Source organism: Kogia breviceps, chromosome 16 (assembly GCF_026419965.1).
Source record: "Kogia breviceps isolate mKogBre1 chromosome 16, mKogBre1 haplotype 1, whole genome shotgun sequence".
Taxonomy (NCBI): Eukaryota; Metazoa; Chordata; class Mammalia; order Artiodactyla; family Physeteridae; genus Kogia; species Kogia breviceps.
In genome coordinates this window covers 25,507,621-25,525,854 of record NC_081325.1, presented here as the reverse complement: position 1 = coordinate 25,525,854, position 18,234 = coordinate 25,507,621, and the positions used below count along the sequence as shown (strand labels likewise).

The following is an 18,234-nucleotide window of genomic DNA, read 5'->3' as shown; positions in this document are numbered from 1 at the left end:
AGCCCGCGCGCAGCAACGAAGACCCAACGCAGCCAAAAATAAATAAATAAAATAAAATAAATTTATTTTAAAAAAATGTCTTAATGTTGCTGGCATTACTTCAGCAATACATAGCATTGAATAAAAAGCCTGGCTTAACTTCAATTTCTCTAATCATCTTCAGGAATGAAATAGTATTTGTTGCTCTCATATGTAATATGCATTATCCCACTTTTTGCTTCCTTCTGTTTCTTTTTGTTTGCTTGTTTTTTAAATATTTATTTATTTATTTATTATTTTTTTAACATCTTTATTGCAGTATAATTGCTTTACAATGGTGTGTTAGTTTCTGCTTTATAACAAAGTGGATCAGTTATACATATACATATGTTCCCATATCTCTTCCCTCTTGCATCTCCCTCCTTCCCACCCTCCCTATCCCACCCCTCTAGGTGGTCACAAAGCACCGAGCTGATCTCCCTGTGCCATGTGGCTGCTTCCCACTAGTTATCTATTTTACTGGTAGTGTATATATGTCCATGCCACTCTCTCACTTCGTCCCAGCTTACCCTTCCCCCTCCCCGTTTCCTCAAGTCCATTCTCTAGTAGCTCTGTGTCTTTTTTTTTTTTTGCGGTATGTGGGCCTCTCACTGTTGTGGCCTCTCCCGTTGCGGAGCACAGGCTCCGGACGCGCAGGCCTAGCGGCCATGGCTCACGGGCTTAGTTGCTCCGCGGCATGTGGGATCTTCCCGGACCAGGGCACGAACCCGTGTCTCCTGCACCGGCAGGCAGATTCTCAACCACTGCGCCACCAGGGAAGCCCTAGCTCTGTGTCTTTATTCCCGTCCTGCCCCTAGGTTCTTCATGACCTTTTTTTTTCTTCTTAGATTCCATATATATGTGTTAGCGTAAGGTATTTGTTTTTCTCTTTCTGACTTACTTCACTCTGTATGACAGACTCCAGGTCCATCCACCTCACTACAAACCTTCTGTTTCTTGATATCACCCTCTGATTTTTGTTTAATTTTTGAGACAATATGGGAATTTAGGCACTGTTTATTATTTTTAAATTTGCTGTTTTTATATTGTTTATCTTTAAAAACATTATTCTTGATATTTGAGTTTTCTTTTAAACATATTTACCACAATTATTTAGATATGCTTCTGTGTTTAACTGCTCCCAATTCTCATTGCTGGGCCTTTTATACCACAGGTTTCCCATTCTTAAGGAATTTGATTCCTCTTTTAACTGGCTGGAATATTTACACATATGTATGTATAGATGTGTGTGTGCACATGTGCGTATACATATTTACTTCCAAATTATTTTCAAAAGGATACTTAAGTGACATATATTTTAAGTCTCTGAATATCTGAAAATGTCTTTCTGTCACCTTTGTACTTCGGCTGAGTAGAGAATTCTTGGGTCACAACTTTTCTCCCTCCAGATCCTGCAGATGTTGTTTCACGATCTCTGGTGTTCAATGTTTCAGGCACAATTAATGTAAGATGAATTCTTCTTTCTTGGACAATAGCTTAGTTTTTGTCTGCCGGTATGCTTTTAGGATATTTTCTTTTTCTTTTTCTTTTTTTTACATTCTTATTTTCTCTGTTTTTGAAATGTTAAAATTCCATGAGGCTATGGCGAGGTGCTTATCTCTTCTCATTAACTTTGCCTGGTACTCAGTAAAGGTCTTTTGATCCATTGACTTAAGCCTGTCTTTGGCTCAGCACAGTTTTCTTTTACTATTACTTGAATTATTGTTTATGTGTGCTTTATGGTGGCCTCTTCGGGAATATCGTTGGTTCAGCATATATTTACTGAGCACTTACCATGGGCCAAGTACTGTTCTACTTGTTGGTATGGCTCATGGCTCTATGTGTTAGCTCTCCACTCTGTTTTTGTTGACCAGCTTTCTCATAGTTTTTACCTCTTCAGTATGGAATAACAATTCAAGTTTTCCATTCAGATTAGTCCTTAAGACTGGATTGAGTCTGTTCTTCCTACTTTTAATGTAGATTTCAGCTTTGGCATTGCACTTGTAGTTTTCTTCTAGTCTTTCCTTATTTCACATACTTCAGGTTTCTTTGAATTTTGAGAATACAAAGCAGATGTTTTCTAAAAATGTGATGTTTTCTGAAGAAAATATTCTAGCCTATCAGCATCTTCTTCTTCTACATCTTGAATTTCTATTATTCTGCCTCACTGAAGAATTATTTCATCTTATTTAAGCTCATCTTATTTAATTATTTTGTGTCCTCATTCTTGGATGATAGGATGGCTGTTCAAAAGTGTTCAGCAACAGACTGGATGGATTCTCCACTTTGTTATTATTAGAATTCTCCTTGAAGATTTTAGACTGGTGTTAGTAGTTGAAGCAAAGCTATACTACTAGCTCGAGAGCTCTGCAGGGAAGGAGTTGGAACTAGGGACAGTCACAGCATGAGAACTTCACCTCCACATCATTTCTTATTTTGTTTGGAAAAGCCATTGCAATGGGGCCATTTGGCATTTGTTTGATCTGGTCTTCAAGCCAAGTATAAGTTGAGGCTGGTCTGGCCCCTTTCCCAGAGTTACTACCTTTCCAGCTTGTTGCTTTATGCCACTGCATAAAGTCTAGACCTCTCCACCCCTCCACTGCCCCTCAGAGCTTCTGCTTTCAAATGCTGCTGCTTGGCAGTGACAACATGGAGGTCAAGTGTTCTGCTTCTCACCAGCTCTAGGGTTCTCCCTTCTACTCCCTGCCTCTCCAAGCAAGAGATGTTAATGTGACTTGTGGTCTCCTGTACTTACTTGCTAGGAATGCTATTTCTTAGGAAGTTTGAACTGTCTTTGGTACTATTATTCATAGGGGTCACACTGCATTAAATTTCACAAAAACTCTTCAAAGCTTCTTGTATGTCCCTAGCATTCTTCTCCAACTTCTGTCATATGGGTTTTGTACTGTTTACAGCTTTTCAGTATTTTAAACCTTTTAATGGTTACCTGGCAAAGATTGCGTTTGATGCCTTTGTTCACGCAGCCTGGAAGTCAGGACTGTACTTGCAGGCTGCGCTCGGCTGACGCTGTCCTCTCATGGCCACTGATGCCACGTGCTAAGTGACGAGCCATTCGTGTGCTAAGAAAGAGTAACTAGCATTTTACTCCTCTCCCCAGAAATGCAGATGTTCCTTGACAGGCCCATCTTCACCCTTCCCCCTCTTTGCTCTATACCCTCACCTTCATCAACACATCTTCCCTCTTGGTTTGGGCCATTTCTCTACACAGATGACCATAAAAATACAGACATATCTATACAGATATGTAAGCCTATCTAGTCCTAACCTTGCTCTTGAACTCGAGTCATATCTTAAAATCTTCAAATACCATGCTTGCTTGACATTTTTCCATAGGTGTCCCAGTAGTGAGAAAACATAATAACTGCCAAACCAAACATCTGCTTTCTCCACAAGCCTCTCCTCTTCCTGTGTTCCTTATTTCTGTCCCCTAGGGCTTGAAAACCTCAGCATCCCCTTCACCCCATGTTCCATGGGGTGAAGACATGTTCCATGTCTTCTGGTCATACTTCCCAACTGTCCCATCCTTTCCATTTTCACTTCAATTACCCAGGTTTGGGTTCCTATCACTTCTTACCTGAATGACTGAAGTAATGTTATGATATGATTTCCTGGCTTCTTCTACCTCTCTCTCCTCTAAGACTTAATAACTCCATGATTATGGAACTTCTTAAAGAAGATAAAACCACACCACTCCCTTTCTCAGTCACATCCATGCTCCTTCCTGATGACAAAAGACAGTCAGCATGGATTCACTTTCTCTCTAGTTTTCTCCCCTACTACTCCCTGCCCACAAGCCCATCCCCAAACTCTGAACTCTAGTCACATTGGACTGTTTGCCATTCTCTAAACAGCCTTGTATTCTTTGCAGTCTTTGTCCCCTGCTCATAGGTTTCTTCTGTCTTGGCCAGAGCTACCCAGACTGCCTTTGGTGTGTGAACACTTGTTACTGGTCTGTGATGAAACAGGTCACAGAAGTTGACAGTAATCATTTAGAAACTTATACTGCAATTTGACAAAGTAATTTTATGTTTGTTGAATCTAATATTAAATAATATGGGCTTGTATTTCGTATGTTATTTTTTATATCATTTTCTTTCCAGTAATTCATTTCTATTTTATTTTATAAAAGTATTAGTCCATTAAAAGGAAAAGAGAGTTGAAGAACAAGGTAGTCTTTGTAAGGAGTTACTGGGAACAATCAACTGAGCTACTATAGAAATAAGCTTCCTTAGGAGCCACTAAATTTGTTACTTGAATGTTAGAGAAACACAAACATGAAGGCACTATTTTCCCAATTAACAATGTGTTTGAAGGACTGACCTTAAAAGAAAAAGGTTAAAATAAGAAAAATTCGTCTGTGATAAGTTGGAAAAAAAACCTGGCCCCTCTCCACAGAAGGTTTGAGAAGCTCTGGTCAAGACCATCTTTCCATCCACATCCTTAGAAGAGTTGCCCATTGCAACCATACTCATCCTTCTTGGTCCAGCTCAAACGACATTTCCTCTGTGAGTCTTTCCCTAACTGCCCAGCCTAGAAGTTGCTTGTACATCTGTCTACATAACCATAGCGCTTTGTTAAAAATTATTCTGTGCCATCTACCATATTGTGTCGTCTCTTACAACTAAACATGTCTTCTTCACTAGAAGGTTAGCTGTTGAAGGCAAGAACTCTTAGGCAAAATAGATATTCAGTAAATGTCCACTGGGTGAAACACAGTTACTATAGATTAAACAAAGCAAATGGGGAAATGCTTTCCATTCTTTACATACAGCAAAGTAGGGGCTCAGAATAAAGTTCCTGGGCTTCCCTGGTGGCACAGTGGTTGAGAGTCCGCCTGCCGATGCAGGGGACGTGGGTTCGTGCCCCGGTCCGGGAGGATCCCACATGCCGCAGAGCAGCTGGGCCCATGAGCCATGGCCGCTGAGCCTGTGCGTCTGGAGCCTGTGCTCCGCAACGGGAGAGGCCCGCGTACCACAAAAAAAAAAAAAAAGAAAGAAAAAAGAATAAAGTTCCTTACCTGGCACCAACCTGCCTCCCAGCCTCAAAGCTTTTTGCATCTCACAGTGAGTAGTATCCTGCCCTTGGCCGGACCTCAGCTCACACATGAGACCACAGTGTCAGGCCTTTGTTTGTGCTGTGCCCTCTGCTGGGCATTGTTTTCACCCTTCTTTGTCTGGTTAATATTCGTGTGTCCTTCAAGACTCAGGTCATGGATTCTTTCCTTCAAAATCTATCCTAGAATCCCTTTCCTCTGGACATCCACTGCATACTGTTCATTCCTCTACCTAGACGCTTACATATTAAACAGAAATGATCTGTGCAGGTGCCTGTCTTCCCCACCTCTTGAAGTTAATACCTTTGTGAGTACAGAGACAATATCTTATTAATCTTTGTGTCTTCAGTGCCAAGCACCGTGCACATCACACATCAGTGTTCACAAACACCATTTATCTGAACACAAGCTCATTTTGAACCACTAAAGAAAAAGAAAGGAACATAATTGTTGGTTCATGGAGCTATGCTAAGCAAAGCAATCAGAGAAAGGCTAATTTAGTTTAGCCTGAGAATGAAATTACTAATTGTAGATTAGAGAAAACACTGGAGAGAAGATATGATTAAAATCAGTGGCTTTTTGTAGAAATGGATATTTTCTATTGTTAGGGAAAGCTGGAATCAGAGATTCAGATTCTGAACCGAGTATAATTGAAGTTATTATAGACCCTACTATTCTAATGAGAAAACTCTTGCTACTGATTCATAAAAGGTCCAATCACTGGGACTCTATGATATCCCATGAAGAATCCAGTCAAGAAGCAAAGGAAGGTCACTGATGACAGCTGTCTTAATTGAGAAGAGTGATCCGTGATGCAACAGAGGCACATGCGGAAGCAGCATTGACATGGGCAGCAAGATGTTCCCTTTCCTCAGATCTCAGCCCAGCCTCTCAATGCATGGGCTTGAGGCTGTGCTTTTAAAGTCACCCCGAATGATGATTTGCTAATTCCTGGCCCGACTTTGTGCTGATCACTGAGAAACACCCATTGTGCAAGACAGCTGGATGTTATTAGTCAATCAGAACCACACAGGACTGGCAGGAGATGGCCAAAAGGTGACCAAGTCCAGGCCTTCCTGTTTTCGTTGCAATCTAAAGATTCATATTCCACACGAGGTCCTGTCTATCCTTGGCCAGCGGCTGTTTGCAACTGGCACTTCGCTGTTTGCAACTGGCACTTATCTTTCCAAATTGAGGATAAGAAGTCACAGCAGTGGGTCTGACTTTTCTTCCTTTGGCTGATCTTGTAAATAAAACATCATTTATATTAAAGGGTTGATGTGAAGATTAAATGCAATGATGTTTGTAAAAGTAACTATAGCTTGCTGCCCAATGAATACCAATCAAGACATTAACTAATACCAGATGAGGATCCTGTGCTGGCATTTGGATAACGATGCAAAGTGTTTTAAGAGTATATGTGAAAGTTATACTTGTCACAGAGTTGTAGAGTTGGAAGAAGATAACAGGCTTAAGAGATCATAGGGACCTGGGCTTTGGGCTCAGACAGCTGCTTCGCTAGCCACAGGGACTCAGGACAAGCTACCTCATCTTCCTAATCTTCAGTTCCCTCACTATAAAGTGGGAACAAAATCTCTGTATTTCATACGATTGTGAGAATTGAGATAATTTATGTGGCTCAGTCTCTTTATCTATCGAATGTAGAAAATAATACTGACTGGTTATTGTAAGGACTAAATAGCACAATGAATGTAAAGCACTTGACTGGGTGCCTGGCCTGCAGTCCAGGTTGATGAATATTAGCAAGTGCAATGAAGGAAATGATGAAGCTAATTCTTCTGTAGAGAATGCTATATGCTAGGCACTGTTTTAAGGGGGTTATGTGTATCATCTTAATTTTTTTTTAAAAAAATCACAAATAAATCTCATTTTTCTTTTAAGGAAGAAGAAAAAATAAAAGAAGGAAACTGGAGGGCATGGCAGGGGTCCCACAATGCTGTCTCTGCTCTGACTGCCCTTGAGCCTGTTACGGTACCATTGATATCTGCTCCTACAAGACAAATCATCCTAGTTAATCTTAATAACTGCCTTTTATCTGTTTTTCCCATTTTACAGAACCCAGGCTGTCTGGCTCCAGAGCGGGCATTATTAGCCACTAAGGATGATGATGATGTTGGTGTTGACGATGATGGAAGAGATCTTGATGCTGCTGCTGATACCATAAGGCACCTAGTAGAATAACCGGCACATAGTAATTGCTCAATAAATGCTTGCTGTTATTAAAATGCTGGTGTTATTCGTAAAGATTTCTAGAGATGGAAGTTCTATATCCATCTTAGGTACTCATTTAAGGATTAAATTACTTCGATTCCCTTTCTTATATCTTAAAGCTCTTCCTTGCCATTATTTAAGTCTGTTTTCTCTTTTTCAGATTTCCAGGGGAGAAGAGAATGAAAACTTCCCTGAGACAATTATTTACTCTATTTGAGGGTATTTAGAAAGTTATTAACCTTAATACTTTTACAATTTTTTTTTTTTGGTGCCAAAAAAAAAATCTTTTCCTTTTATTTAGTCTTATCTGCTGCCTTTCTTTGAGTCCTTCACAATTTTCTTGGATTTCTCTCTTTGCAAGCTGGAAGCAAAACTAAACATGGTTTTCTGATACTGGTCTCTTTGCTGTGGTGTTTCACAGAAAAGTCATTACTTAATGTTAACCCTAATCCTAACCCAGGCTTAACTGGTGTCCTACTTTAAGAAGTCACAGCACTGGGCCTGACTTTTCTTCCTTTGGCTGATCTTGTAAACATAATATCATTTATCTTAAAGGGTTGATGTGAGGATTAAATGCATTGATGTTTGTTAAAGTAACTATAGCACGGTGCCCAATGAATATCAGTCAAGATATTAACTAATACCAGATGAGGATTTTGATTCCTTCAATTAAAAATGTATTCTTGTATCTCTTCCTAGTAATGTGAATCCTCCAGTGGCCTGTTTGTCCACCGGATCAAACCCAATTGTGTGCAAGTTCGCACGGCATCCAGGGCCAGATCACGATCTGGCCGTTACAACTGTACCAGCCGTCTCCCTTGCCATCTGTCCCCCACCACGTACGCGGTCTTCTCAGTCACACTGCATAACGTGCTATTCTCTGAACTCACTGTGCTCTCTCATGCCTCTGTGCACTTGTATGGGCTGTGTCCTGTGTCTGGAATGCCCTCACTCCTCAACCACCTGGAAAATTCCTCAGCATCTTTTAAGAGTGAACTCAAGCATTGCATCCTCGGTGAAGCCTTTTCTCATTCATCCCATAGAATCATGCACATACTTCTCTACAGAACTTAGGAAACTGTTTGCTTGTCTTCTTTAAGTTCCTTCTTTGAGGGCAGCAACTGCATTTTCTTTTTCTTTTCTTTTTAAAATTTATTTATTTATTTATTTATTTATGGCTGCTTCGGGTCTTTGTTGCCGCGTGCGGGCTCTCTCTAGTTGTGGCGAGCGAGGGCTACTCTTCGTTGCGCTGAGCGGGCTTCTCATTGCGGTGGCTTCTCTTGTTGTGGAGCACGGGCTCTAGGCGCACAGGCTTCAGTAGTTATGGTGCACGGGCTTAGTTGCTCCGCGGCATGTGGGAATCTTCCCGGACCAGGGCTCAAACCCGTGTCCCCTGCATTGGCAGGCAGATTCTTAACCACTGTGCCACCAGGGAAGCCCTGCATTTTATTTTTCTATCCCATCAAGAACGTAAGAAATGAACGAATGACGGTACTATACTCACTCTTCAGTCTTAGTACCAGCACCATACCTCCCATTACCCATCTCCTGTGAGCCACTCATTTTGGGTCTTATTTGCCTACTGTCTTGCCCTGGAGCTCAGAGCTCACCCAGAAGTTGCCCTCAGCGTTCAGGGAAATGAGTACTTTTTAAGTGAGTGACTATGGAAGAAAATCCAATCATTCAATGTTATGTTGTTCACATAATTTATATAAAATCTTATGCTGTTTCATCTTAAATAACTGTATATGGATTTTTTTAAAGCAAACCACTTAAGTCTTACACTCCCTAGATTTTGAAATTGGGCATCTAGTTAATCATTATAAAGACCTTTCTCCTTCCTTTTCCTTTGGAAGTGATGTAACTTTGCCTAATCTCCTGATGTAGTTTAGATCTATTTAGACATGAGGCTTTCTCAGAGTTTGAGGTTGAAATGGTAGATTAAAAGTGCATAATGAAAACTTCTTACCTCCAATAACTAGCAAAAAATAATAAAACTTCCCCCCAAAAGAACCAAAAAGGGAAAGGGCATAACTGAAGGCCATGGACTTCAAAGGAAAGGACAGAAGATTCCAGAGTAGAACGGAGAAGCACACCACAGCCTGGCCCCTAACCCTGCCCCTTCTCCCCTGAAATGTGGCTTCTCTCTCTCTTCAGGCAAAACAATCTTACATAATTTGTGATTTTTCAGAATACTTAGCCTTTCCTTAATTATCTGTGCAAATTGGTCAGAACACAATCTTAAGTGTAAAATCTCCAAATAACAAATCTTTGCTTAAGAAATATTGGAAGCATCTTATGCTTCTAATGGATTCGAAAGCAGTTTGTTCACTTAAATTTATCCTCTGAAATCTTATTAATAATGCTAAATGTCTTACTAGTCTCTGTTATCACAGATAATACAGACAAGCTTTTTACAGACTCTGGCATGAGGTGTTTATCTTATAAATCAAATGCAAAAACAACTTAATATTAAAAATAAAAGAAATATTGAAGCATCTTAATATTTTTAGGGGCAATAGCAACATGAACTAGGTCTGAGACGACTAGCCTATGAAACTGCAAAGAGGCTGGCAGTGTGGAGACCAGGGGAGGAGGGGTCAGGGTGCACAGGGAATGCACAGCTTGGATGATCCAGAATGTTCCTGTCATTGCCTGGGAGAGTCATTCACAACAAAACGATCTGTAGGGAGAGAATTCTATCTGTGGATTTCTCGTAGAGATGGGACACTCATAGATCTAGATGAGGAGAATCAGGAAGTCTGATGCCTTTTAGGGTCACTGGTTAAATTACTGCTTCCTGGATAGGAGGAAAGGTGAGGTCAAATATTTTTACCCGACAAACTGAACTAAGAAAGCCATGGAGTGACCCACAGTTTTATGCAAACATTTTGGCATGGACTAATTCTTTTGGACTGGCTGATTAGGGTTCAGATAACTTTCTCCAATAGTTTCAGGGTGGGTCTAGTTTGGGGCCCAGTTTATTTTCTTGGCCCGTACATGTTGATTACCTGTAAATTATCCAGGATAATTCGGAGGGAGTGCACCTGCCGTCGAACAGCCCCTGAAAACCTTTCATAGGTTGCAGCATCATATTCGCTCATTTGGATCTCCTTAAGCCTAAAATCAGAGGGCAAAAAAAGACAACAGCTGAAAGCCTGTACCTGTGCATCTTTTACTTCCATTCATCTACTGCTAAGAACTGTAGCAAACTCCTCGGTAACTCAGGAGGCCTTTGAGGAAAAAAAGCAAGAAGTGATGTCTCCAGCTAATGTTTCAAAAGAGAGGAATGTGTGTGCAGTGATGCCCTAGGAAATGGTTAAGTCGCCCTGCAGAGGAAAAAGAAGCCCTGATTTGTAGTGTTTGTTGATTTCTGTGGTGGTTGATGTTAAGCTATCAATAGTGAGGCCGCTGAGCATTGAGTTAGAAAGAAACGTGCAGTTGGCTCATGTGAGCCAGTATGACTCAGCTCTGTAGCACACCGCTGCTGTATCCCAAACACGTGTCGTGATGCTGCCAGATGGTCAGTTCATGTGGCAGATTCCTAGAGAGATCCCATGGGTTGCTTTTTAAGACCAAGGACATATATTTGGTTGATCATGATAAGAGTTCAGGCCCAGAGAATGTAAATAAATGTGTTGCTGTGTAAAATATGGGAGTTTTCTGAAATTGGCTGTGTACTTTTAATAGGATAATTGTGTTTTAATATTATTGTGGCATTGAAATTCTGTCGTCCCAGGACGGTGCTCCTTTTTACCATTTTTCATTCTTTGCTTCTGCTGCAGCCCTGCCAGCCCACTCGCAGTTTCCTCAACCCACTGTGTGCCCTTGTCCCTGAACCCCTGCATGGGCTTCTCTCCCACCCAGAGTGCCTTTCCCTGCTTCTTTGCCTACTAACTTCCACAAACTCTTCAAGGCTCATATCAATGGTCACCTCCTCCAGGAAGCCTGCTCGGATCTTCAGATTTGTCTTCTGTGCTCTCGAATCACTTCATGCTTTTCTCTGTCAGAGCATTGCTACCTGTGCTATAGTTGTCTGCTTCCTGTCTCGCCAACTGGACTCTTTGCTCCTTTAGTCTTTCTCATCTTTATCTGCATGCTGCCTACCATGATCCCTAGCATAATAGATGCTCAAAATAAATTGATGTGATTGACTGAAATACAAATAAGACTCAATTATTTAAAATGCAGCATCTTAAACTAATTATAAGTAGAAGGTTTTACAGTGTTTTATCCATAATACACATTTCTACAAATTTCTATAAATGTAAAGGGTACTAATACTAGGACAGGGAATGATGAATGCATATCTCAAAAGCCTAACCACAACACGGTGTTCTAAGCTGGTGTGTGTGTGCATGTGTGCGTGTGTGTGTGTGTGTGTGTGCATGTGTGTGTGCATGTACACAATGTTGGAGGTATGGATCCTAGATGTAGAGCTGAAACTCTTATCAGGAGTATAGTTTTATTGCCTTGGGCTGGAACAGAACCCCTAAATGCTCAATGAGGATGAATGGTCTCTATTCCTCCCTATCTGGCCAAGCGCTGGGAAGAATCCATCCATCACAGAGCAGAGCACTAAAGGCTTATTAGAATCACATAATGTTAGGCTTAGACCACCATGAGGGCAGATATGCAATTCCTGCCCTACCACCTGGCTGGCTTAGCTAATGCCACCTCAGGTGTCAAGACCCGGCTCAAAGTTCACGTCCTATGAAGTCTGGCTCAATCCCTTCATGATCATTCTCTTTCACATATCTTCCACAGTTATCTGCTATGGAACCTATACACTTCGTTGCTTTAAATAATACATATGTCTATTTTGCCCTATCATAGTGTTTTTCAAACTTTATTTTCCACAGTAGGAAATAAGCTTTATATTGAGATCCAGTAAACAAAAATGCATGTACACACACGTGTGTGTATACCTGAGCCAAAAATTTAATGAAAAATACCTTTACTACATGTGATGTACTCTCATTTTTTCTCTTCTAATCCTCTGGGGTAAGGAACATGTCTTATTTTTTCTTAGAATCTCCAGTACCAGCACAAACCCTGGCACCCAGTGGCATTCAATAAATGCTGTTGGATAGCACTTCTGAAAACACTGACTATCCAAAGGTAAATACCTGAAAGGTAAATAATATCTGAATGGTCGTTTCCTGAGGTGACATGTCAAGGTGCCCTTCTAAATCTAATTTACTCTCTGCTCTGAAGGACGAAAAGGAATATGTGTATAGGACTTGACCTCCTAACAATGCCTCTTATGTTTAGTTTTGGCAATCTCTTAAACCTCTCTATAAATTTTCATTAGATTGAGGTATGTCTCAAGTATCAAGCCTGACAGGAGCTGGGCACAATGACACTGCCACACGCGCGCGCACACACACACACACGCGCACGCACGCACACACACACGCAGACGCAGACGCGCACGCACACACACGCAGACGCACACACACATGCACGCAGACGCGCACGCACACACACGCGCGCGCACATGCACACGCGCACACACGCACGCACACATCAAGGAAGGTGCCAGGCAGTTAGTAAGTCACCTCAGGCAGACTGGTCATTGTGGAGAGATCAGAATTGACTCCAGCTATGGGGATACCTCTGGCACGATTGTGTTGCATCCAAAACACACCACATGCTGGTCTAATTATGAAGAGATCTGGAAATCATATTCCAAGCTGTGTCAGCTTTCACAAAAATCACCTACAAGGTGTTCAAAGCTGATAACGTTCTGAAAGGTGAAGACCGAAGCAGAGAGCAGTGAAAGAAAATGGGACATTTTAGCCTCTGTTTGAGACAAGACTCCCAGCCCGAATACTCGGAAACCCACAAAGCTAGCTGAAAATAGGGCTTTCTGCTGCTTTAACCCTGATCGAAACTTCAGGGCACAGCTGCTTCACATTCTAGTAAGACTGCACTTTGCTGGCACAGTATATTCTTAAAGGTATATTTATTGTTACGTAAGAGTCTGGGAATTTTGGTTCTCATTTTACTTTTTCGTATAGGTCATATTTGGATCAATTATGAGGAAAACAAACACAAGTTGAAATCTAGTGTGTAGGGCTGATTCGTTTTGCAAATGGTAGTGGGTACAATTTCCACGGTTGGTGTCCACCTTAAACGCTTTTCCAAGCGTTTAAGTACCTCGCCATTTATTTCATTCTTGTTTTATTGGTTTACTACTTCTGTTCTGCTTTATACATGTCTTACACTTGTCCACCTGTTACTCTTCCTGAGTTAAGCAATTCTTGATATGTAGGAACCAGTATCTAGCTGAAATCCAGATACAAATGAATGCTAAGTAAATATTACGTTGATAATATCAAGAACCCATCAGTAGAATTAGGCTCTTGGAGGCAATATGGTAGACCTCTAGGCTGATGGATAGGTCTGGCTGTCAGTCCGGTTTTAGCCAGTCTCTGAATTAAGTATGAAAGGGTGATACCATTACTTGTATGCACGTGTCTATTATTCATTCCACAAATATGTGTGTGCTTGCTAGGTACCAGGTTCTGGGCGTAGGTACTGGGGATATACTAGAGGGCAAAATATCCCGCCCTCAACGAACTTGAAGTCAGTAGAGAAGAAATAAGCTATCCACACAAATAATAACACTATGGGAAAGAGTGTTAAGAGCTATGGAGAAAAGCTACAGGGTGCTATAAAAGCACAAATGCAGGGACTTGACCTCATTTCTGCATATACCTAAAATTGCAAAATAGCATTAAAACTAAAGCATCCAAAACTATTGGATGACAGTGAAGAATGATTACTTTTTAAAGACATGATAATAGTTTTGTATTTTTATTTTTTTAAGTAAAATATTTCAGAGACACACGCTGAAATATTTACGATGAAAAGATAGAAAATCTTGAATTAGCTTCAAAATAACCCAGAGGTGGGGACTAGGAATGGAATCGGATTTTTTTTCCTGAGGTTGAGGGAACAGGTCCACAGGGTTCATTATACATTACTCTCTACTTTTGTTTATGTTTAAAAAGTTTCATAATAAAAAAGTTTAAGAAAAATCTTTAGCAGTGTTAAATTGAATACCCATCAAATAGGACTATTACTACACGAAAGTAGAAAGCAACATTTTTCTGTGTGTTTTCTGTCTTTCTCAGGGTCTCCATGTGCTTTTATTTCATCTTCTCCTTTCTCATCCCCTTTTGCCCATCTCCTCTGTATTTCAACCACCTTCCAGTATTCTTTCACGCGGACTTAGATTCTTTTTTGCAGCGCTTAGTAGAGGTGTCTGGTTTTCTCATTCCCTTCTCCACTTTTTCTCTTTCCTCCCTTATAGCCACTAAATTTAGTTGCCTTATTATTACAGATGCTCCTTACTTTCTTTCCCTTGTGGCACAATGGTCCATAATACAACCAGATTCCTCACCCTTATCATGGAAATCAGAGAAGGGCTTGTGTACTTCTACCCAAGCACTACTTACAGGTCCTTCTTTCTCCCTGTGAACTCCTCTATCCATTTGTCTGCTTACACAAAAATTGAGACAGGACTTGTAAGGTTTTCAGCGTGGAAACAATAGGAACTCATCATTTGGGGAGGAGATGATGATGTGTATCTAATTATTTGGTTCTTTTCCTAAATAAATATTTATTGTTTATATGAAATGTAGAGCCATAGTTTAATTCTAACAAGACCTTGTATTATAGGATTCCTCCCATCCTTTTTTGAGAAGTTTAAACTGCTTTCATTCCTAACATAGTGATTTGTCTTCATAACCTCTCTGAGAGGAAGGGAGAGGGGAGTCACCATCAGAAGAACAAACTGACACCCAGTGAGGATAAATTAATTGTTTGAGGCCTCCAGGGAAGCCGGCAGAAGGGCTGCGAGGGACACTCTTGTCTTCTCTACCTGCTGAGTACATGAGGGTCCTAAGCCTTGCAGGCTTTCCTGGGGGTGTGGCAGGAGGGACCTGCATTTTTGTGTCCCCATTGTTCTGGACTGTTTACTTGCAGGATGTGTAAGCACAGCACGTAATGTAAAACCAGATGTCCTGCGTGGGAGGAATTTTGGAACTCACATACCCTGGAGCAAGCTTTTCCTGAACTGCACCCAGCTGCTTTCGCTGAGCACAGCAGTATAAATCTGCCTCCCAGACCACTGTCTATGCCCTCACTCCTGAAGGAGATCTTGCTCTTCCTTGGGTATTTTTCACTTTTAGCTGATGAACACATGTGGATGTCTAGTGAAAGCATCATGCGGATTCTTCTCATTTTTTAGATGGTTCCAATCCAAGTGGCTCCGGATGGTTCCAGAACATGTGAAAGCTACAGGCTGGTTGGCCTGGATTTCAAGGCCTCCACACACTGACAGGGGCCTCCACAGTCAACCTCACTCCCCACCGCCCCCAGCTGGTACCCTTTATTCTGCACAGGGGAGCTGGCGCTCTCTGCCGTGGCCGCTCTTCTCATCCTACCCTGGCGCCTCTGGTCCCTTAGTTTTCCCTTCCTGGAATATGTCCAAATCCTGGCTGAGCTCAGGCGTCGCCTCACATCAGCCCACGGACCTTACCCTTCTCTGCACTGCCGTACCACGGGACTTCAGCACTTAACCAGGGGGTGTGTGCGTGTGAGCGTGTGTGTGTACACTACTGGTCCCGTCTCCACGTAAATCTACAAGACTCCTGAGGGCAGGAAGGGACCATCATGTAGCATCATCTGAATTCCCTATGTTGCCTGGCAACAGATGTGGATGGAATGATGTGATCTTTAGTTTTTCCAAAGAGAAGAATCTTTGGTTTTACTTTCTAACGTGCTCAAGTCCTTCCTCTATACGACCATATGTAATTAATACATTTAAAAGGGCCTGAGTAGAAAGGGTGGGAGATTATGTTCACTCGGCCGTCTCCACTGGGAGGGGGTTAGCTATGGATTTCAGTTTGTGGGTCCAAGTTGCTGCATGAGGAATCGGATCACACAAATTTGGGTCTACTTCAGGGTCCACTGACATTTCACCACAGGGACCGACACTGCTCCGGGTGCAGTGGGGTCCACTCACCTCTGTTGAAACGCCCTCTGGCCCATCTCTCTCGCAGCTCTCTTCACCTCCTCAGGAACTGCATCTTTCTCAGCCTTAGAGACCTGGTACACTGCGTGGCCTGCATCCAGACGGTAAGGACCTCCTTTGCCGCCCAGACCTGCAGTGTCTCTTCCCCCTGGGAGGAAACCAGGAAGTCCAGGTGATTAGTCTGATCCAGATCACAAAACAGAAGTCAGATCTGGCTTTAAGGCGGTCCTGTGCAGTATATTAATTGTACTTAACTAGTAATTAAATATTCAAATGACTTTCTTCTGGAAACACAAGGGCATCCCCCTATCAAAGATGCTTTCTTCTTCTCCATCCAGCCAATCCCACGCAGATTTCAAGGCTCAGTCCAAATTCCATGACCCCTCACCTGCTGACTCTACCTCACAGGGATCAAGACTCCTATGCACTATTTGTTACTCTTGAAAATTTATGTTTCTTTTCTTGTCACCTATAGTGTGAATGGGATTATGTTTTACATATCTGTGTAGCTCTGTACCTATAAGAGGCTTGAATATCATAAATACTTAGTATATATTTGTTAATTCAATGAACGACGCTCCTCTTCCCTCACACGTAACCTCCTTTTTCCTTAAAATAAAAGAAAGACGACCAGGCTCTCGATCCTGTTTCCTCTGTTTTGCAAATGACAAAAATAATGCACAGAGAGGTTAAGTCACCTACTCATGACCTCATATCAGTGGGTGAGCCAAGATTAGAAGCCAATTATTATACTAACTTTGACTTTTAGCTTAGAATAATACACAACAGATAAACATTGCCAGCTTCAGGACAGTTTTTAAATACAAACCCAAGTTTACATGCTTGAAAATGTGCATTATGTAATATTGTATAACTTTTACTGTAAAATTAAATGCCTAGAAGATTAGGTAGGTAATAAAACACTGCATTGACCCTCCGCCAAATACATATATTGGCTAGACTGGCTACATATTTGGGCCCTGGGCTACCAGTTTATTACCCCTGCTTTATAATGATTAAAATACTAGTAATCAGTTTCTTTTGTTCATTCACAAATAACTTGGGAACTTAGAAGAGAATCCAATATTGGAGGGGCAGCATAATATTGAATATTATATCATAGTATAGTATAGATTAGTACAGTATACTAGTATTATATAGTACAGTATTCTATAGTTAAGTCAGACTGTCTGAGTTTGAATCCTGGTTCCAATGCACTAGTCATGTGTCCTTGACGGAAGTTCCTTAACTTTTCTGTAGCTCAGTCTCATCGCCTGTAAAATGGGGATACTAATATCATTTACTTCATGGGATCGTCACGAGGCTAAAGTGCTCAGAACAGTGTATGGCACAAAATAAGAGCTCTATGAGTGACTGCTCTTACTATTATTTACACAACTAGCAGTCACATAGAATGAGGTCATTCCTAAGTTTCATAAAGTGGACACTTTGAAAGCTTTTAGGCTTTGGTTAAATTATGCTACAGTTATCTTTTCTCCCTTGAAGCCTTAAGTGGTGTAATAAGTTAAAAGCAAGAACTCAGCATACTCTGCTTCCCTTATCAAAGTCCAGGTAGGTCATTTCCTTTTGGGAAATACCATGAGAACAGCCTATTAATTATAGTATATTTATCGTTTGATTCCAGCACATCTTATTTCATTTTTATTTAGAAATTGCTGGTGGAAAATTCCGTCTTGGATGTGTGTGATTCCTGGCTGTCACTTGTGGACGGCCTGTGGGCGGAGGGGACTGGTCATTGGACAATGATGATGAGATAGAGTCAGGTTTCTGGGACCTGACTCCCTTCCTCCTGGAGGTATGGGTGGGTCATGAATTAGAGCTCAAAAGTTCAAGGGCGCTGAGG

At 41.4% G+C, this 18,234-nt stretch overlaps 1 protein-coding gene across 2 annotated transcripts in view; it reads right to left on the bottom strand.

Moving 5' to 3' along the window:
• VWA8 (von Willebrand factor A domain containing 8) overlaps positions 1–18,234 on the bottom strand; it is a 345,450-nt gene that overhangs the window by 33,430 nt on the left and 293,786 nt on the right. For both annotated transcript variants that reach the window (XM_059041719.2, XM_067016182.1), the window contains 2 exons: positions 16,362–16,518; positions 10,336–10,444 (listed from right to left, as the gene is read on the bottom strand). In XM_059041719.2, the coding sequence (XP_058897702.1) occupies positions 10,336–10,444; positions 16,362–16,518 (266 nt within the window). The remainder of the gene's footprint in view (positions 1–10,335; positions 10,445–16,361; positions 16,519–18,234) is intronic.